At 66.6% G+C, this 20,829-nt stretch overlaps 2 protein-coding genes across 3 annotated transcripts; both read right to left on the bottom strand.

Annotated features, from left to right (window-relative positions):
- Positions 1-636: 636 nt before the first annotated feature.
- On the bottom strand, positions 637-16,193 carry LOC122152499 (DDB1- and CUL4-associated factor 8). Of its 2 annotated transcripts, XM_042784788.1 has the most exons (14): positions 16,069-16,193; positions 14,827-14,875; positions 9,629-9,699; positions 8,874-9,547; positions 8,092-8,232; positions 7,667-7,761; positions 5,926-6,036; positions 4,420-4,492; positions 3,689-3,746; positions 3,380-3,487; positions 2,769-2,899; positions 1,716-1,835; positions 1,521-1,637; positions 637-1,420 (listed from the first exon to the last, which is right to left on the bottom strand). In XM_042784788.1, the coding sequence occupies exons 3-14, from the start codon at positions 9,675-9,677 to the stop codon at positions 1,307-1,309; spliced, it is 1,791 nt and encodes a 596-aa protein (XP_042640722.1). In that variant the 5' UTR covers positions 9,678-9,699; positions 14,827-14,875; positions 16,069-16,193; the 3' UTR covers positions 637-1,306. The 2 variants fall into 2 exon arrangements, with proteins under 2 accessions (XP_042640722.1, XP_042640723.1); XM_042784789.1 differs by lacking the exon at positions 14,827-14,875.
- A 485-nt stretch (positions 16,194-16,678) lies between these two features.
- Positions 16,679-19,792, bottom strand: LOC122152507 (peroxisomal biogenesis factor 19-like). Its single transcript, XM_042784823.1, has 8 exons — positions 19,672-19,792; positions 18,646-18,737; positions 18,402-18,567; positions 17,745-17,830; positions 17,498-17,659; positions 17,250-17,426; positions 17,114-17,158; positions 16,679-17,035 (listed from the first exon to the last, which is right to left on the bottom strand). Exons 1-8 carry the CDS (start codon positions 19,730-19,732, stop codon positions 16,973-16,975), a joined length of 852 nt encoding a protein of 283 aa, XP_042640757.1. The 5' UTR covers positions 19,733-19,792; the 3' UTR covers positions 16,679-16,972.
- Between the last annotated feature and the right edge of the window lie 1,037 nt (positions 19,793-20,829).

The raw sequence follows: 20,829 nt of genomic DNA on the forward strand, positions 1-20,829 counted from the left end.
TACTAACCGGGGGGGGGGGGCCTCTAGCGAGGGGGGGCACTGGAGAGAGTATATGTTAATATATTTTATTTAATAAAAGCTAAAACCCACAGAGCGCCTGTGTGCAGCCGCCAGCTCTTGTGTGTCCCCCTCCGTGTGTCCCCCCCCTCTATTTATTGTCTCCAGGACAGGGACCACATTAATCTTCCCCAAAAAAACTGTGTCTTTTGTTGCAAAATGACTGTTTGGGACACCCCCCCACCCCCCCCGTGAGATCCTGGGGGGGGCAGAAATGGGGACGGGTGACACAGCTGTGTCCCCCAGCCCCTGGGGGGGTACCCTCCCTGCTCCCTCCACCCTCCCCACTCCCCCCCCCCCCGACCGTGCTGACTGTGTACAGATCTCTCATAAACAGACGGAGATGAAAGCTGCTCTGGAGGGTCGCGTGGCTCTGTGAAGGGGGGGTGTGTTTGGGTGAAAACACGGCAAAAAGGGGCAAAACACACCCCTGGGGAAGGGGGGGTGCGGGGCCATGCTGGCCCTGGGGTCAGGCTCAGGGACGCGGGGAGCCCAGGGACGGGGACACGCAGCCCTCTGCCTCTCTCTGTTGGTTTTTATTGCATTTATATATAATATATATTCAAACTTTTACAATAATTTTAACTTGATAACATCCAAGTTCGATTTGGTTTTAATACATATAAAATTAGGCCTCTAACAGTGATGGGGAGCCCTCGCCGCCGCTCCCCCCCAGAGATCTCCTTAAAAGTAACAGAAAATTAAAGGACCTTCCCGGCTCCTGGGGGCTCCGGCCGCTGCCCCGGGGGGGTCGGGGGGGGGCGCAGAAGGGCCAAACCAAGTGCAAATCACTGATATGTACAAACTAGACAAGCATCTCTCTGCAAACACCCCCGGGGGGGGGGGGGAAGGGGGGGTGAGGAGAAGGGGCTGCGGCCCCCCCTGGGGGGGCCGGAGCCCCCAGGGAAGAAGGGGGAGCCCTGAAGAACGCAAGGGCTGGCGCCGGGGGCTGGGTCCCCCCCCAGAAAAGCGGGAGGGGGGAGACCAGGGGGCCACGTTAGTACAAAAATCCCCCCAGCCCCGCCCCATCGCTGCGTGGGTCCTGGGGAGGGAAGGGACCCCCGGGCCAAGGCTGCGCTGCCTGCAGTGGTCTGGGGGGTGGGTGGGGGGGGGCTGCGAGGATGAGGAGGGAGGAAAGGGGGCGGGAGGGGTAGGGGGGTCCTTAACAAGTCAATACAAAGCTCAAAGTGTTAGTAGGGGTGATGCGTGCCCGGAGCCCCCCCGCCCCGGCCAGGGGGCTGGGGGGGGCTCACGATGGCATGCACTGCACCCGGTCCGGCCCCTCTTCCTCGTCGTCCGAGGTGTCGGAGGAGCTGGGAGACTCATCCGAGTCGCCGTCCGGCGCTCCCGGCTCTCTTCGGCGCTGCCGGGGGGGGGGGGGGGGGGGGGGCAGAGAAAGGGGGTGAAGGGGCTGGGGGAGCAGAAAAGGTGGGGGGACACACACACACACAGAGGGGACCTACCCGGTGATGGCGTCTCTGTCGCAGGTGGTGCATGAGGAACCAGAGCATGTGGCTGTCGAACATGTCGGTGTGGTGGAGGCTGTCCTCGTCCCGCTCCAGCTTGTTCTTCTTGATCACCTGTGGGGGGGCAGGTCAGGGGGGTGCAGGGCTGGGGACACCCCCCCCACACACCCCCCCCTTGCTCTCTGGCCTCACCTCCTTGAGCCCGGCCAGCTCGGTGGGATTCTCTGCCGTGGGCGCCCAGATCTTGACGTCGTGGTCGAGGCCGCTGGTGGCCAGGACGGGGAGGTGGGGATGGGGCTCCAGGCAGTTCACCTGGGGGGCAAGGAGATGGGGGGGGGGGGCGTGTGACACCCCAAACAGGGCACTGGGACCGACCCTGGCACCTGCAAGCTGCGCGGTGGCCCTCCAGCCTGTCACCCTGGCCTCGGGTCAGGGTCTCACACGGTGACGGGAGGGCAGACGGGGAGAGCCCTCGTAGGGCTGGGTGAGGTGGGCTTCCCCTGGGACCCCCGGCATCCCCACACTCTGGCTCCGGGAGCAGGGGGGACACCTGCCATCCCCTCACAAACAAACCCCAAAATTCAGGGCGCCCCCGAATAACTCACGGGGCACCAAGCCCGCTGCACCCTGAGAGGCAACGGACACAGCCCGAGGCGGGAACGCCAACCCCGGCAGCAAAGCCGAGAGGCGAGGGGCCGCATCCATCCCAGGGCGCTGAGGCCCAGCCTCGGCCGTCGGCCCTCGGGCCGGATCCGGCCCCGCGGTGGCCCCGCGGGCTGGGGGTGGCGGTGCCAGCAGTGCCAGGAGCTGGCACGGGGCTGCGGCCGCCCGGACAAAGGGCGCCTGTGGGCCCGGCGAGGAGCGGCGCAGCGGGGAGCGAGGGGGGCTCTGCCGCCCGGCCCCTCGGCGCCGACCCCCAGCCTGTCCCCCCTCTGCTCGCCGTGACCCAGGAGCGGGGGGTGACATCTCCCCGGCACGGATCCCCCCTCCTCGCCGCCAGCGGCCGCTCGGGACCTGAGCGCGGCCGGCCGGGGCCTGGGAAGTCGGGCGCAGGGCCGGCCCCGCGGGGACCGGCGCCGGGATCCGGCCCGGGAGCTCCCCACGCGCGGGGCACGGTCCGCCCGCGGGGGACCCCGCTCTGATTACGGCAAAACCGCACAGAAAACAGTGGCAGAAATTTGTGCGGGCGCGTGGGCCCGGCTGGAGCTGGGGGGGGTGAAGCCCAGCTGGCCGGCGGGGACTCACCACTCCGCCCTTGTCGCCCTCCATGAACTGCACGATCTGGCAGGACGATTTCTCCCACAGGAAGATGTGGCCGCAATCGCTGCCGCTCACCACAAACTCGCTTTTCGGGCCATAAAAATTGACGCCTTTCACTGAAAGGAGAGAAACAAGCAGCCCGAGGCCATCAGGAGCCGGGCAGCGCTCCCTGCCATGAATTCGCTTCCTGCCTGGCAGCCAGCGAGTTTCCAGGGTTACCGGCGCGGATCTCTTCCGTCCCCAGGCACATAATAGCTCATTCTTTGCAAGCCCCAGAGTTTGTGTTAAGGGTCTTTGAGAGGAAGAAGAAACACTGGGAGCTGCAGAAACAAGCTAAAAGCAGGCAATTACTCTTCCGGGTTGCTCTGGGGACGGCCCCCCACCTCCAGACTGCCCCGCCGCCTGGCCGCAGGCGCGAGGAGGGGGAGGCCACGCTCCCCGGCCCCCCCGGGGTACAGGCAGCGACCTCAGCCCTGCTCGCAGCTGGGGAAGGGACGTGGTGGTGGTGGGAGTCGGACAGTGGCCTGGGCAGAGCCCCCGGGCCCCCCGCCTGCGGGGGGGTGGTCTGCCCCAACAGCCGTCCCGCCGGTCCTTACCGGTGGCATTATTGCGATGGCCCTTGTACCTCTTGATGTACTCCGCCCCATCGCTGTGAGAGGAGTTGAAGAGATAAATGTCTTCGTCGTTGTAGCTGGCCAAGAGCTCTGGCGTAGGACGAAGAGACGGGCGTTCGCAGGGAGCACGTGGGGGTGGTCCCTCTGCGGGGCCGCAAGCCCCTCGGGCGCTCGGCCAGCCGGCAGCGCCTCCAGCACCCCCCCCGCCCCGACGGCTCCGTCCCGCAACGCCGCAGCCCCGGCCCACCCGTGCACTCGCCCACCGGTCCCTGCAGCGGGTCGGTCACTCACCCGAGCCGTCGTGGCTGTAGACGAGGCAGGTGATGTTGGCTTTGGACTCGCTGTTCACCTGGGGAAAGCACAGACAGCTCTGCTCCCACCCCCTCCTCCCGCAGCGCGCCAGCACACCGCCGGCCGCGTGCCCGCTTTGCCAGCCCGGCGCGCGAGCGACTGCTCAGCGAGGGCTGCAAAGTCAGAGCACAAGAGCGCTGCCTCTTCCCACGCCAAGACGGGACTTTACGGACAGTGGAAGATTTGGGTCAAGGGGAAAAAAAAACAAAAACAAAAACAAACCACAAAGCCCAGGCAGTTTGTTCAGCCTCTCGAGCCGTTTTCCAAGCAGGGAGCCCGCGAGAGGCTTGGCCTTACACAGGGCTCCCGGGGGAGCGCCCCGCAGCTCCGGGCGGCAAGGCCTGCCCAGGCCCCGGCGCGGCTCCGGGAGGCGGGCGAAGGCCGGCGCTGGCACGGGCGGCCCCGCTGCCGCGGGGGGACCCGGCTGCCTGCCCTGTCACGGCTCCCCCTCCCCGGGTTTGCCCAACCTGCGCCAGGCCGGGCGCTGCTCGGCGCCGGCACGCGAGCCGCAGCGCTGCCACCCGCCCGCGTGGGCGGCCGAGAGCCACCGCAGGATGGCCTCTGCCTGTCCTCCCACCCATGAGCTCTCCCACGCCACGTCCCCGCACGGGGGGGGGACCCCCTCAGTGCCACCCATCATGCCGGAACCCCGCAAAAACCGAGCTGCTTACCAGGTGGTGAGGGCAGAACTTCTTCAGCACGCCGTTGTTCTCGTTCTCATCTATTTTCCGCTGGTCGTAAATCCTGGGGGGGGGGGGGGGAAGGACGGGGGGCGCTCGGCACTCGCTCACGACACGAGGGATGCCAGCCCAGCGGGCACGGAGCGCCGGCACTGCCCGCCTCTGCGGGCCAGGGCACGAGGGGAGCGGCGCAGCAGCGGCTCTCCCCGACCACGCCGGCACCGTGTCCGAGCCAGCTCCCAGAGCGCGGCCTGCCCCGACGCTGGCCGGAGGCTCTGGCCCTCGCCACGGGGTCTGCGGAGCCGTGAGCGGCCCCGGCTGGCAGAAGCCTCGGCCAAAGCAGCTTAATGTCACCACTTGTTATGTCAGAGGCCTCGCTCAGCAGCGTGTGACAGCGCCCGCGTTTGGGGCTCTGCCAGCCCAGAGGCTGCTCTGCAAGGGGGACGTGACTGCCACCGTGCCTGTCCCTTGGCTGGCTTGGCTCCCTCGGGGTCCCCAACCGCCCCCCGATGTGGGAGCCCCCCGGGTGCTGCCCAGCGCCAGGGAAGCTGGGGGAGAGGAGGTGCCTGGATATGGTTGGAGGACAGAGAGCAGCAGGGAGCGGGGAGGAGGGGAGGCCGTGTTTTGAGCAACGATCCTGCGCTCTTCCGAAAGCTCCCGAGGCACCGGTGCTGCAGCCTGAGCAGCCTGCGAGCCCAGGCGCCGTGTTTCCATGCCCGGCGCCCCGGGAGCTGCCGCCTGCACGCCAGACCCCCGCGGGGCTGCCGCTCCGGGGAGCTGACGCCGCGCCAGCGGTGCCAGCAGCGGGGCTGCCGCGTCCCCCCGCGCCCCGAGGAACGGCCCCCACAGACCCGCGGGGAGCCCAGCCACGCCACGGCCCTGCTCGCCCCTGGGGAGCTGAAGCGGGGCTTGGCACACGCACGATTCGCACCTCTGCCCAAAACAGAGGCCACACGAGTTGCACCTTAAAACCCACCGGCTGCAGGGGAGCTCGGCACCGACGCAGCGAGGCGAGGGGCCAGACCCACGGCCACAGCCCTGCCCCACGCCAGGGGCTGCCCTGAGTGTTTCAAAGGCTGGGGGGGATTGCACTTGTCACTTCAGGATCCCAGTCCCACTGAAGCAGAGACCATCCCCAGGTCTTGATCTCATCTCCGATGCCCATCGGGCACTGCCTGCAGGCGGGGGACCGAGAGGAGGTTCATCAGAAGCTCATTTAGAGCCCTGCTAGTTCCTGAGGGAAGGACCTCCCAGCTCCAGGGCAGGCGGGACAGTGGATCCCAGGGCTAAACCTCAAAGCATCTAAATCCTCTGTTAATCCCCCTCGTGTTCCTGCTGTCATGGGAGAACAGGCTCTGGAGGCATTAATGACTGAAGCCACAGGCGTTTGCACAGGGACCATGAGATCTCGGAGCTCGCGGGGCTACCAACTGAGCCCCCCCAGGGATGTTCAAGTCCACTTTGGGGGCTCAGTCTGGGCCCCCAGCACAGACTCACCTGACAAACTGATCTCTGCCTCCCACAGCAAACTGGTAGGTGTTGGCCGGGTTCACATAGATGGTGTACAGACCCACTTTCTTCTCCTTTTCCTTTGTCACAACCAGTTTCCTTTAAGAGATGAGGAATAATAATAACAAAACAAAAAAAAAATCCACCTCAAATTCAAAACAGGGTCCAGATGGGAAAAGCAGGAGCTGCGCGAGTCTCTTACTCACTCCCAGAAAAAAAAAAACAACACACCACCAACAAAAAAAAATCACCACCCAACCATTTCAGCCTCCCAGCTGAAGCGAGCACATGTTCCGTCTGCGACTCGAACGGCGCAGAGTGAAATCATTCCCTGGCGCTTTCCTCCAAAACATCTGAAGGGTCTCGGGGCCCAAACTCGAGCCCAGCGGAGCCGGACAGGCAGCGGCGAGGGCAGAATCGGATTAACTCCAGAGCAGAAACACTCTGACTTTATTTTCCCCCACCCATCTCGCCGTAACAAGGCCCAGATTTAACGAAATCTGACACACGCACCATCCCCCCTCCCCCAGGAGCTCCGTATTTCGGCTTTGCAGACACGAATACAAACTGAGGCAGCATCCTCGAGAAGGAACAGCCAGCTCAAAAGCTTGTCTTTCTTCTAATTATACCATTTGGCTTAATGAAAGATGGGAGCTGCCTACAGTCTGCTCGCGAACCCTGCCTCCGGAGAGGTTTCACGCTCACAGGGTGACAATTCCCTGTGAGCATCAAACCCAAACAGCAGCGTGGATCCCCACAAAGAAAGAGGAGGGACAGACCCACCCCAGCCTGCTGACCAACAGACTCCTCTCCAGACAGACCCGGCAAATGGCGGGGGGAGTGGAGGGGAGGATTAAATGCGGCTGTTTTGAAACGCCCCAGCAGTTTTTGTCCTGGTTATGAAACAGATGGGTTTAAGGCTGCAGACAAAAGCACTCGCACACTCAAATAAAACCAAACCGCCGGGAGACGAGCACCGAAGCCCTCCGTTTTAAGCAGGATTGTCTTCAAAATAATATGCCGCTATACTGGAAAAGCACCATGATATCAAAGCCAGGTGTCTGTTTGAACACCCGCCACGGTTTTATTTTGGAAGCTTGTCAGAAGCAACAGATCTCTCGGCGATACGGGTTAAGATCCAGCACGCACCACCCGGCTGCTTGCTAATTACTGTTTTTCAATTAACTGCGATAGCGCTCATGCGACGAGCGAGTCAGGCGAACCACGAGCTCCGAGCCGCTGCCAGCGTGGAGAGATTTCAGTGCTGTGATTACCCAGCCACTTCACTGCGCCGCAGGAGCGCAGGACCCTCGGCGCTGCCCCCGGGGTGGGTAAAGAGGGGCCGGACAGGCACCTTTTGGCAGCCGCCGCACTGGTGCTATTTCCGTTTCCCACCGAACAGGGCTGCGTCCCGGGGAGGGCGAGGGTTCAACCGCACTCGTCTCATTAGCAAGGTTCACACCCGCATCCTCGCACGGATGGCCAGCCCTGAACCAGCCCCTGGCAAGCTCTCTGGTCTGACCCTGCACCTCAGGGAAGACAACACTGCTCGAAAGCCAAAAAAATATCTGCTTTCCCACTCCGTGCCCACTGAAGAGGCACGCAGCGGCACAAGCGGGACCCTACACAGCCGAGTGCCGCCCGCCTGTGGGGCAGCCCCCCGAGACCCCGGATCTCCCTCTGGAGCCTCCCCGGTCCTGGCAATGGGAGCGGGCAGAGAAATACTCACGAGGCGGGCCGGTCTTGTCTCAGATCAATGGTGAAGACTACAGCATCTTCACCTGCTGATAGGAAAGTGCATGGAGAATCCGGTTCTAGGGCCAGCTGGAAGATAAATACTTGGGCATTGGTTCCCTTTTTACCCAACAAAGTGGCAAGATCCCTTTCTCGCAGCAAACTGTCAGCCACTAACGGGAGCCGACGCAGCACCAAGCCCCCTACACCCACTCACGACACTGCTTTGCCGGGCCCCGGGCCCCTCCTCGCCACCCTCACAGGTGACAGTGATTATAAAGAAGCATTTAAAAATCGGTCCCTCCACGGCAGCGGCTCCGCCTTCACTACTTCTGGCAGCCGGTGAGCCCGGACAGCCCCCGGGTGTTTCGGGGGTCCCCAGCTGCCACCCACCCCCTCCGCGGGCTGGTCTGGGCTCACCTTGTGCGAAGCTCCTTTGTGCTGTGCCACGCGCTTGGTGTTTTTGCAGCACTGGGTGGCCGAGAGCTCGGCCACCCGGACCTGGCCGTCCCGAGCACACATAGCCAGCGTGGAGTCGCCGCTGTTGGGGAGGAACTTGGCCTGGAAGAGAGCGAGCGGAGGGGCGGCTTTCAGTGCCGGGGCAGGGGCTTGCGTACACGTGGATGGAAACCGGGTGAAACGGGAGGAATCGAGGGCAGTGCCTCTGCCAGAACCCGGCGACTGCGAAGCCTGAGCTCAACGGGCCGAGCTCTCCCAGCAATCGCCCCGGCCCCTTCTGGTGAGCGCGGAGAGCTGGGGGGCTGGCGGGGACGACGGTGGCGCCAGCGTCCCTCCAAGTGTGGGCTGTGCTGTGGCGGTGGCGCGGCGCGGCACGGCCTCCTCCGAACACGGTTCCTGTCCGTGGCCGCCCCAAACCTGCTGCTCACCGGGGCCGGAGGAGCAGTGGTGGCCAGAGCTCGGCCTGGGGAAGCTCTGCAGGGCACGGGGGCATCTCAGCCCACCGTCCCCAGCCAGGGCTCCAGGAGACGGGGGATTTTAGGGCAGAGCAGTGGGTTCTGATGGGTAATTACCACCGCACAGCGGCTAGACTCCTCCTGCAGCCCCCAGCTTTAACAACACGTTTCTCCCGCTCCGCACAGCATCACCCAGCTGAAATTAGGTCCTAGAGCAGGCACCTGCCCACTGTGGGGGACCTTCTATCCCCCCCAGCCCTCTGAGGACCTTCCCTGCATGCTCCTCACCTGGAAGACGTTGCTCTTGTGGCCGCTCTCGAACTCCAGCACCGGCTGCCTCCTGACCCAGTCCCACACCACCACTTTGAGGTCATCGCTGCCGCTGGCCAGCCACGTTCCGCGCTGGTTAAAGTGCAGGGTGTTGACGCAGCCCGTGTGGCCCTCCAGGCCGTGCTGGAGGCGGAAGCGCTGCACGAAGACCCGGGCCCCGCAGGCCTCGTAGACGAAGCGGGCGCTGGAGCCCAGCTCCCGTTCCCGGAGGGCATGGACCGCCTGCCAGCGGGGCTGGGGCAGCGCCGTGGTCTCCGAGGACACCCAGTCCTCCAGGGCCTGCTCATCGTCGGAGGAGTCTTGGTCGTGGTTGGCACGCTTGCGCTGGGTGCGGCGGTGGGACCGCTGCTCCTCCTCTTCGTCCTCCTCCTCTTCCTCCTCCGAGTGCGACCGATCGAGGGCACGGTTCTCCTCGTTTATGGAGTAGTGGCCCGTGTCGTCCATGCTGTCAGAGTCCTTTTCTTCCCCCGAACTTTCTGTGTCCGTGTCCCGGCTCTCCGTGCTGGTGCGGTTGGGCCCCACGTCGTCGCCCGTGAGGCTCAGGCTGAGGTCGGAGGCCTCCACCTCGATGCCGGAGGAGGTTTCTCGGCCCTCCTCAGCTGACATCTCCTCCGGGCTGCTGGACAAGCTGCCTGTGTGGTGCAGACAACGCCGTGAGCCTCCCCAGCAGGAGACACCAGGCACGGGGAGAGCGGTCCCGCCAGCACCCTTACCATTCGCTATGTCCATCTTCCCATCCATGCTGCTTCCTTTATCCGACATCGTGTTTTCCAGAGCGCTCACCCTGCGTGCAAGAGAATGAGAGAGCAGAAGCTGGAGTGTCCCAGCCACGGCCAGTCCACTGAGACGGGGACGTGCTGGCCTGTGCCCACGTCGGTGGAGCCGCGCACGCACCCACAGCATCGCGGGCTGGTCGGGAGGGCACCGCTTCCTACGGGGAAACACAACCAGCGGAGGAAGCGGCACGCACGTGGCTACAGGCTCGACAACCCCACTCAGTGGGGCAAGAGAAGCTCATCAGCTCTTGCTGAGGGCAGAACGAACTGCAACGTCCCTCGGCCTCCACCGAGACCCGCGCCCGGGTAACGGGGCTGCTCGCCGCCATCCCCCGAACTCCTCTAGTTTCTACTTTGCTCAGACGCTGTCAGCTTAGCGAGGAAGCAGATCTGCGACCCACCGCACTGCCCGCCCGGCCTGCGGGACGGCTCCCCGCTCCCGCTGCTGCGCCCGGACCCCGCTTCCCCTCTCGCAAGGAGACAGGCGCTTCCTGGGCGGCGATCCCCGGCCGGGCGCAGGGGAAGGGGGGGTCGATGCCAGCGATTGCCACGGCGAGGCAGCTGCACAACACGCAGCCCTGGCTTGGGGCGGGCAGGGAGGCAGGAGCGGGGCTCGGAGGGCAGGCAGGTGAGGAAAGGTGGTTGGGGAGGCAGCGAGTCACGGTATCGAGAACCTTCGTGGCACCTGCAGACTGTAGGCAGCCAGTTAAAAGCCGCTCAAGAGGTTTTTTTAACCCCAGCAACGGAGCTTTAAACGCCTTCCCATGCACAGAATCCTCCCGGCGTCAGCAAAGGGCTGCTCTCCTCCGTGCCCTGGGCAGGACAGCAGCCCCGGATGCCCAGCCAGCCCACCCGGCCAACCCTCAGGGCAAGCGGTGGCCTTTGGCATCCCCAACTCCTCTGCTCCTCCCGGGGAGCGGGTAAGAGCAGAGCCGAGCGACAAGGCCAGCAGCTCCCCGGCATTTCTAGCTGCTCCAGGAGAGGTTCCCCAATCCCTTGCGAGCGCATGGAAAACCAAAGGCGAGCACGTTTTCAGCTCGCAGGCGTTTCCCAGCCGCTGCGGGGACGGGGGGCACGGGCTGCAGGAGCAGCGGCGGCCCCGCTGTGTCCCAGGACGGGGCCCCAAGCAGCCTCGGCTCCCCCTGCCGCAGGGGCAGGTCCCGTGGGGCTGTGGCTGTAAAGCGGAGCTGCCTCTGTGCCTGGGGGCTGCGGACCTCCCCCAGCACTGCAGCACCCATCGCCCACGGGTGGTTTTTGGTGAGAGCACCAGCACCCACCTGCCGGCAGAGCTGCCTTGCTGGGTTACACCAATACACGGGAGGAAAACACAGTCACGAGCAGCAGAGGTTTTGCCAAGGTGGAGGTGAAGAAAAAAAAATTATTTATGCTTTCCTCGTTCTTTACTTTCCTTCTATTTTTAGTCAGACTTTTTCATACTTGGTTGAGCTGCCTGCTCCTAACCAGAATCAGGGAATCGGCTAAAAGTTCCCCGTTTACATGCAGGGAAAAGCTGAAGCCAGAACATCATTAACTCTGATTACAGCAAAGAGTCCAGAGACTAATCCTCATTAGACTGGGAATTAACAGCAGCAGAGCCCTGAAGAGCCAAAGGCAGCAAAGGGCTCGGCCCAGGCTGGGTCTGTTGCTGCCAGCCCAAGCCCGGGCACGGCTCCCCGCTAAGAAACAGGTGATTTAGGGGCCAAGCGGGGCTCGATGAAGCCCGGGCACGGCTCCCCGCTAAGAAACAGGTGATTTAGGGGCCAAGCGGGGCTCGATGAAGCCCGGGCACGGCTCCCCGCTAACAAACAGGTGATTTAGGGGCCAAGCGGGGCTCGATGAAACCGCCGACCCGCAGGTACGGCTGCGGGGCGATGGAGCAGGCGCCACCACCACCGCCTGACGGCACTGCGGGGGAGCCGGGGGAAGGCCTGGGCAGCTGGGCTGGCTCTAGCTGAAGCGTGATAAAAGCTCTTGCAGCGTAGGAGCGTTTATAAGGAAACCAAGTTTATACAACTGAAAACACCGGTGAGCTTCAGCCGACTGCAGCCGCTCGCTCGATAACAAGAGTAGTAGCGCAGGAGGAAAAGATAAAGTGTTTTCTGCAGCTTCGGTTTTAACTATTCCCCCGCTGGCACTGCCAGCCCGTGCAGAATCACTTTAAAACCACCGACACTGTGGAGAGGGGGAGCAAAGGGCTGAAAAGCAAAGAGGGAGGACGCGAGCTGCCCCAGAGCCTCAGCCCTCCTCTCCCCTGCCCAAACCCGTCGGGTCTCTGCTCGGCGCCCGCAGCCAGGCGCGGTGCCGAGCCCGTCCCCCCAGGGCCGGCGGCTCTCGGCACGTGAAGGCTTCGCGCCGGCGGCACGGCGGGGAGGAGCGCCAAGGCTCAGCCCTACCAGGGGATTACTCACCGCCACGGCGGGGGCGACTCGCGCTCATCAGCCGGCGAGGTTGCGGCACTGTGAACGGTGCCCCGTGCCCAGCCAGGTCTGTCCCCGGGGGCCGCGGGCACGACCAGGCAGGAGCTGGGGCAGGACTGGTTTTAATTTACTGCTCTAAGCAGCAAGGCGACTCCATCCCTCGTGCGGCACCCGCCAGGCCGGATGACTAAGGAACAGGCTCAAAACACCGCAGTGCTCAGCTACGGCTTAACTCCCCGCGCTCGAGTCGTTAGGAGATTGGAAAGTCCATCAACAGGTTGACTTTCACTCCGCCAGCTATTGTGCCTTCGGTGGCATTATTAATCCAAGGGGCTGGGAGAGTCTTTGCACGTACAGAAGGAATCGGGTTTGGACTTTGCTCCTCGGTAGCTATTTTCCTCTGCCAAATTACCTATTCAGATCTGTCATTAACACCCTTTCATGGCAGACTTTTCACGAAGGTGAGGCATAAGAAACGCACTTTCAGAGGAAAGGAATCCATTACCAAATAATTACCCTGACTTCATGTCTCATCCACCCACACCAGAGGACCGTAACCTCGCTAGGAGGTTAACCAAACTGAGGGAAAAAGCCCCCAGCTGCCATGGCAGTGACAGGCACGGCCTTTGCCAGCATGGGGATCCCCAGCCACCTTCCACTCCTGGGAGCACGACACCAGCCTGTGCCGGCCGCCCAGTTCCAACGAGTAGCCGGGCTGAGCGCTCGGCTCCGCCAGCTCTGCGTCAGCCTCCCCAGCCACCCACCAGCTCCGCTCGCAGGCACCAAAGTCGTTCACGTGGCAGGGAGATGAAAGCGTGCGTCGACTGGCAGCCCCACGGCACGGCACGGCACGGCACGGCACGGCACTCGAGGGCTCGGGCTGGGGCAGACAGCCGACAAGCGGACATGGGGGAACCCCGCACCCGAGCTACCGGCGGCTGGAAACACAGACAGCACCGAAGGTATCGCTTCCACCGCCCCAAACCAGGGAGCGTTGGTCGAGGGAAGCCACGAGACACTGCTCAGCGTGGACTGGAGGGAGCTGGGACACCCCGGCCCCACAGAGAGCCCCGAGTCCTCACCAAGAGATTTGAGCCTGTCACCAAGACACCAGCGCCAGGCTGGGTTTCCCTGCCAAGGCAGCACACGGCTGGAGCCAGTGAACCCAGCGCGGTGCCAGACCCAGGAGCTTCGCAGTTCCCTGGAGCCAACATCTGGGCAGGATCAGCGCTCCCAGCTTCACATACTCGAAGCCTGACTCTCCAGCACCCTTGCGACAGCCCTAAAAATATCCCTCTGCATGCCACAGCCTCCCAGCCGCCTCCACTGAGCTGCGGGCGCTGCCCCAGCGTGTTGGGACCCACACTGCCAGGGCTTCCCGCTGCCTCGCCAGGCTCCAGGCCCCCAGACCAGCACGACACCAGTCAGCAACTCCAGCGGCGGTGCCCAGGAGATGGTCCTTTCCATCCCGAGCTGCGACCCCAACCTGTAACGCCATGAGCTGGCGGGACGCAGGCCGTGCTCCGTGCGGCAGCCAGCTCCGGCCCCTCGCTGCCACCCAAGGCTCCCCACCCCTCCACAGCACCCACAGGACTCAGCCACGCGCCGCAGCGTCGCCAACCCCGCGCTTTACAGCTAGAAACCTAGCGCTCGCAGCTGCGCTGTCCCTGAACGATCTGTCATTAAAATGTTTACAAAGCTATATAAACACCCCAGTAGCCAGGCTCCACGGACGCTCGGCACCCACGCCGTGTTCGAGCTACGTAACGGAGAGGAGCAACAGGGCCAGGAGCGAGCGTGGGGTATTTTCGACCCACCAAGAGCCCCTCGCCTCGGTTTCCGACACCCCAGCATGCTGAGATACCCGCAGGACACCGCGGCGGATCCTCGTGCCTGCATCTACACCAAGACCCTCCCGCACACGGGTCGCGCTGGACTAAGCTGAGCTTCTTCTATTTAAGGGAAGTTTTCTCACTGGACCTGGATGGAGAGAACCTCGTTTGTTCTCTGTGGAGGAGCCCTCCTTCCCCCCAGGATGGTGTTGGGGGGTTTAAACCCCCAGGTAAACCTCCTGCGATGAGCAGGTTTCCACCCTAAACGGCCTCACGAGGGAGAGGCCGGCTGGGGGCCTCTGGTTTGCCAAGGCGCGGGCAGAACCCTGCCAGCAGGCCGCGTTCGGGAGAGCCTGGGTTAATGACAAACCTACCCAGGAGCCCGGCAGGTCCTAGTGACGACGCTAATTAAGCAGCTTCCCATTTGAAATTACCCAGAGGTACGGAACCCCCACCTCGGAGCGTCCTGGGCACAGCAGTGTGGATCTGGGGGACGTAGCACCCACCTCCCCCACCGCTTTTCCCAGACATCCCACAGCACAGCCACTGGGGATGGCGTGAATCCTCTCCCAGTGTGGGCAGGGACTAATTATCTGCGGCTAACGAGCACTGGCTGGCTCAGCACTGCCCCTTCCCTGTCCAGCGCTCCCAGCTCCCCAGGGGAGCGTGGTGTGGTCCCGAAGCCTGGCTGGCAGGAGAAATCCCACAGGAGCGAGGCGGGGGAGTGGCCGGAGCAGCTCCAGGCCGTGCCGCCGACACGAAGAATTCAGCACCGCAAAGGAGAGCGAGGCAGACGTAGCCCTAAGCTCCACCGCCGCAAGCGCGCGGGACGGACAGACGGACAGACACGAGGCGAGTGCTGCTGGACCCACGGTGTCCCACTCACCTGCCGCGGGCAGCGAGTGCCGAGGCCGGGGCTGGAGGTTCGCTGGCAGCTGACGGAAACGACAGGTTAAAGCCCGGCGGCGGGGGTCCGGCCGTGCCCACCCTGGGGACCCCTCCTCCCTGGGGACCCCCTCGGGGGCTGCCGTGGAAGGGAGGGGGTGAGGAATGCCCGAGGACAGGGAGGTTCAGACCTCGGAGGGGTGAGAACTGAGCCTCCCCCACCTCGTGACCAAGGCAGCAGGACCGGCTCCGGGGCTGGATGGGACCCCCAGGGCCCCCCCAGGGCACCGCGACGCCACAGGGGCACTGGGGAAAGAGCCCTGGGGGCAGGAGGGGACCCTCTGCACCCCCTCGGGGTGGGGCAATGCTTGTGGGGCAGCAGGAGGTGGCCCCAGGGATGGCTGGGGTACCCTCAGCGTGCCCACCCCCAGAAAGAGAGGATGACACCAGAGAGGTGGCAGGGACTAGCCCCGGGGACAGAAGGGACCCCCTCCGTGCTCCCTGAAAGGGAGGGCGACACCCTGGGGGCAGAAGGGACGCCCCCCCCCCCCCCCAACCCCTCCCAAGGGCCGATGAGCCCTTCGAGGCAACAGGAACCAGCCCAGGGGGCAGGAGAGCCCCCCCCGCACTCCCCCAAAAGCACAGGGTCCCCACTGGGCCAGCAAGAACAGTCCTGGGGGCAGCCAAGCTCCCCCCGGTGTCCCCGAAAATGCGGGGGGACCCCCTGGAAGCAGCAGGGTGCCCCAAACTGCCCCCCAAAAGGCACAGGGTCCCCCTGGGGTCAGCAGGGCCCTCCCCGCTGCCCCCCAAGAGGCGCAGGGACCCCCTGGGGGGAGCAGGGACACCCTCCAGTGCCCCCCAAAAGGCGCAGGGATCCCCTGGGGGGAGCAGGGACACCCTCCAGTGCCCCCCAAAAGGCGCAGGGACCCCCTGGGGGCAGCAGGGCCCCCCTCAAAGGCACAGCAACCCTCTGGGGGCAGCAAGGCCCCCTCAGTGCCCCCCAAAAGGCGCAGGGCCCGCCCCCCCCCCCCGTGCCCGATGACCCCACGGGGGTATCAAGGCCTCTCCCCCCAGCCCCCCCAAAGGCCTGGCACGCCGCGGAGGCGGTGGGACCCCCTGGGTTGGGCCCCCCCGGAGCAGCCCCCCCCCCCCGGCGGGTGGGGGAGGGGGCGAGCCGCCGGGGCCGGGGCGAGCCCCGCGGGCGGCGGCGGGGAGGGGGAGGGAGGGGAGGCCCCGCACCGACCCGACTCCCGGCAGCTCCCGGCCGTCGCTCAGGCGCGGGCCCCGCGGCCGCCGGCTGCTTCTCCGCCACCGGCTCCGGGCCCAGCCGCCGCCATCTTAATGCCCGCCTCCGCCAGACGCTTTACGGCGCCGCGGAGCCGCTTTACGGCAACGGGCGCTGCGCGACGCTGCCGCGACACCGACGCCCCCCGCCCCGCCGTCGCCATAGCAGCGGCGACCCCCCCACCCTCCCAGAGTTATTGTAGGGTCGCCCTGTGCCCCCCCCCCCCCCACACGTTATTGTGGGGTTACTGAGTCCCAGTGTTATTGTAGGGTCGCCCTGTGCCCCCCCTCCGCCATGTGATTGTAGGGTCGCCCCCTCCCCACGTTCCTGTAGGGCCACCCTGTGCCCCCCCCCCCATGTTCCTGTAGGGTCACCCCCCTCGGGGCGCCACAGGGTCACGCTGTGAACCCCCAGTGTCACTGTAGGGTCTCCCACGCCCCCTCCCCAGCTGCATTCTTTGGGGTGCCCCGGGACGCCCCCCCCCATCACTGTAGCGTCGCCCCCCGTCCCTCCCATCTCATCAGGGCGCTGCCAAGCACCCCTGCCTCAGTTTCCCCCAGGGAGCCCGTGCAGTTGCCAACATCTTTATTAGGGACACGGTGGGGACACGCACGTCCCCAGGGCCGGGGGGGGGGGTCCTGCGCCGCCCCCCCCTCACACCAGCCCCCCGCTCCAGCGCCGGACGGCAGCGCCGCTGCTGCCGCATCCAGCTCCTGGGCGGCCGCGGCTCCGGCTCCTCTCGGCCGCCTCCTCCTCGTCCTCCTCCTCCTCCTCCTCGGCGGAGTCTTAATTAGCGGGTAACGAGGCGAGGGGGCCGTCCTCGGCAGCGCAGCCCCGGGGCGGGGGGGCCCTGGCCTCGCCGTTACATCAGTCGGCACTGCTCAGCACCTGCCGCCCCCGGCAGGTCCAGGTTGAAGCCGGGGGGCTGCAGGGTGGCGTGAGTCGGGGGGGGACACCAGGCAGAGCCCCCCCGCCCTCCCAGAGGGACCCCGGAGACACTCACCGACTCCCCAGCCAGCTCCTTGGGCGGGTGCCCCAGATCCTGCAGCTGGAGAGTGGGGGGAGCGGGGGGTCAGGGTGGCAGCGGGCGCTGGGGGGTTACGGGTGTCCTGGGGAGGGGTGGGGGGGGCACATCTGACCTGCTGCATGAGGTCGAGGAGGGTCTCGAAGCGCGCCCGCCGCTCCTCCTCGCCCTCGCCCGGGCGCTCGCCCTCCAGCTGCCGGCAGATGCGGCCCATCACGCCGAGCTGCGCCCGGTACCGCTCGTACTGCTCGGCCGGCAGCGCCCCGCCGTGCCGCTGCAGCCACTCCGGGTACTGCCAAGGGGGCGGCGGGGGGTCACGCCGGGACCCCCGCACCTGCCCCGCCCCCCCGGCGGGCCCCCCACCTTCTCGGTGATCTCCTTCAGCGAGGGGTACAGCACATCCTTGGAGAGCAGGCTCTGCATGATGCTCCGCATGACAGGCAGGACGCTGCCCTCGCCGTCGCTCTCCTCCAGCCCCAGCCCCTCCAGCGCCTTCGCCAGCTCCTCCTCCGAGGCCGAGGAGCTCTGCAGGGACACCGTCAGCCACCCCCCAGGATGCGGGGGGACCCCCGGGGGGCACCCCGCTTGGCCGGGGGGCAGGCGGCCGTACCTGCAGGTCGGTGGCGTTCCTGGCCAGGCCGCTCAGCGTCTCTTTCAGGCAGGAGGTGAACTCCTGCTGCGACGCCGCATCGCTGCCTGCGGGGACCAGGGGACGCCGGTCGGGGACGGGGAGACGCCGGGCACCCCGCGGCACCCCGCTCAGGCAAGGGCTGGGGTCTTGTCTGGGGGGCCCCGCTCCCAAACGGGGGGCTTGCGGGACCGGGGTGTCCCCCAACAGCCCCAAAACCTTGTCCCGCTCCACCACGGTGCCGGCTGGCGAGGCTCGGGGAGCCCGTGGCACACAGGTACCCCGCTGCACCCCACAGCACCCCGCTCAGGCCAGGGTCAGGGTCTTGTCTTGGGGACCCCAGTCCCAAATGAGGGGCTTGCGGGACCGGGGTGTCCCCCAGAAGCCCCCAAACCTTCTCCTCCTCCCGCTCCGCTGCAGTGCTGGCTGACATCAAGGAGGCTCGGGGAGCCCGCGGCACTCGGGACGACACCCCGCACCCCACAGCACCCCACTCAGGCAAGTGTCAGGGTCCTGGGGACCCCACTCCCCAACGAGGGGCTTGTGCGACCCAGCCAGCGCTGGGGGATGGCCGTGCCGTTTAGGCCCGGCGAGGGGCTGCGGCCGGCAGGACCGCAGCGTGCCGGGCCCCCCGCTCACCCACTCTGCCCGCCGCCTCCGACAGCTTCTGGAACTGCTCCACCAAGTGCGGCTCCTCCCGGGCCAGCTCCTGCATGGCCTGCTCGAACTCGGCCGCCGCCTGCGAGGCCAGCTCCCCCTCAAACAGCTCCTGGAAAAACCTCTCCTGCGAGGCGAAGAGGGAGGCCTGGGGAGAGGGGCACGGTCAGCCCCCCCCCCCGCGGGCCGGGGCGAGGGCGGCCGGCGCGTCCCGGCGGCGTCGCACCTTGGCGGCGGCGCTGGGCGAGGGCTGCGCCCCGGCGGGGGCCGGCGGCGGGGGGGCAGCGGGCCGGGCCTTCTCGAAGTCGTCCAGGGCACCTGGGAAGGGGGCCAGGCTGAGCGGGGACCCCCGGGCACCCCTGGCCCAGGGACACACCCCCGAGGTAGGTCCCTGCACCCCATAAGGAACCCCGCCCCGCGGCACAGGCCGGCTCCCCCCGCGGCCCTCCCAGCGCCCGCCCAGCCCCGACACCCCCCACCCCGCTGTGCCCCAATAACTGCACCCCAGTAACCCCCAGCCCCACTGCACCCCAATAACCCCCAGCCCCACTGCACCCCAGTAACCCCCAGCCCCACTGCACCCCAGTAACCCCCAGCCCCACTGCACCCCCAATAACCTCCCAACCCCACTGCACCCCAGTAACCCCCAACCCCCCTGCACCCCAGTAACCCCCAGCCCCACTGCACCCCAATAGCCCCCAGCCCCCCTGCACCCCAGTAACCCCCAGCCCCACTGCAACCCAATAACCCCCAGCCCCACTGCACCCCAGTAACCCCCAGCCCCACTGCACCCCAATAACCTCCCAACCCCCCTGCACCCCAATAACCCCCAGCCCCACTGCACCCCAGTAACCCCCAGCCCCACTGCACCCCAATAACCCCCAGCCCCACTGCACCCCAGTAACCCCCAACCCCACTGCACCCCAATGACACCCCCAGCCCCCCTGCACCCCAATAACCCCCAGCCCCACTGCACCCCAGTAACCCCCAGCCCCACTGCACCCCCAATAACCGCCCAACCCCACTGCACCCCAATGACACCCCCAGCCCCACCGCACCCCAGTGACCCCCCAGCCCCGCCGCACCCCAGTGACCCCCCCAAACCCCAATGCCCCCCCAGCCCCATTCCGACCCCAATGACCTCCCAGCCCCGCTGCACCCCAGTGACCCCCCCAAACCCCACTGCCCCCCCAGCCCCATTCCGGCCCCGGTGAGCCCCCGCACCCCCCGCACCCCCCGCACCCCCCCTCACTGTCGAGCAGCTCCTCCAGCTCTGGGTCTGGGCCCGGGCCCGGGCCCGGCTCCGCCGCCATCTTCGCGCCGCTCCGCCTCCGCCGCGGAGGGGGCGGGACCGCCGCGCCACGCCCCCCCGCCCGGGCACGCCGCCTCTGCGAGCCCCGCCCCTCGCGGCGCAGCTCCGCCCTGCGCCCGCCAGGCGGCGCCACAGTGCAAGGGGCGGGGCGGGGCGGGGCGGGGCGGGGCGGGGCGGGGCGGGGCGGGGCGGGGCGGGGCGGGGCGGGGCGGGGCGGGGCGGGGCCGCCCCCCCCGGGCCGGGACAGCGCAGGCGGGGGCGGCCCGCGGGGTCCTGGGCGCTGGGGTCCCAGCTCTTGGGGTCCCAGTTCTTGGGGTCCCAGCTCTTGGGGTCCCAGCCCCGTGGGGTCCCAGTTCGTGGGGTCCCAATTCTTGGGGTCCCAGCCCCCTGGGGTCCCAGCTCTTGGGGTCCCAGCTCTTGGGGTCCCAGCCCCGTGGGGTCCCAGTTCGTGGGGTCCCAGCTCTTGGGGCCCCAGCCCTGTGGGGTCCCAGTTCTTGGGGTCCCAGCTCATGGGGTCCCAGCCCCGTGGGGTCCCAGCCCCGTGGGGTCCCAGCCCTTGGGGTCCCAGCTGCCAAGACCCCAGCTCTCGGCATCCCAGCCCTCAGCGTCCCAGCTCTCAGGGTCCCATCCCTCAGCGTTCCAGCCCCTTGGGGCCCCAGTAGTCACTTGGGGCCCCACGCCTCAGCATTCCAGCCCCCTGGGGTCCCAGCTCTCAGCGTCCCAGCCCCGTGGGGTCCCAGCCCCTTGGGGTCCCAGCTATTGGGGTCCCAGCCCTGTGGGGTCCCAGCTCTTGGGGTCCCAGTTCTTGGGTTCCCAGCTCTTGGGGTCCCAGCCCCGTGGGGTCCCAGCTCTTGGGGTCCCAGCTCTTGGGGTCCCAGTTCTTGGGGTCCCAGCCCCGTGGGGTCCCAGCTCTTGGGGTCCCAGTCACTTGGGGTCCCAGCCCTCAGCGTCCCAGCCCCGTGGGGTCCCAGCCCCTTGGGGTCCCAGCTCCTCATGGGTGCAGGACACCCTTGGGACCCCTCAGGCCCCACATCCTTGGAGGGTCCTGGTGCGCAGAGGGTCCCCCCCAGACGAAGGGACCAGCAGTTCCTCCAGACC

The sequence above is a fragment of the Tyto alba genome, unplaced genomic scaffold, assembly GCF_018691265.1.
Source record: "Tyto alba isolate M040663 unplaced genomic scaffold, T.alba_DEE_v4.0 Super-Scaffold_8, whole genome shotgun sequence".
Classification (NCBI taxonomy): Eukaryota; Metazoa; Chordata; class Aves; order Strigiformes; family Tytonidae; genus Tyto; species Tyto alba.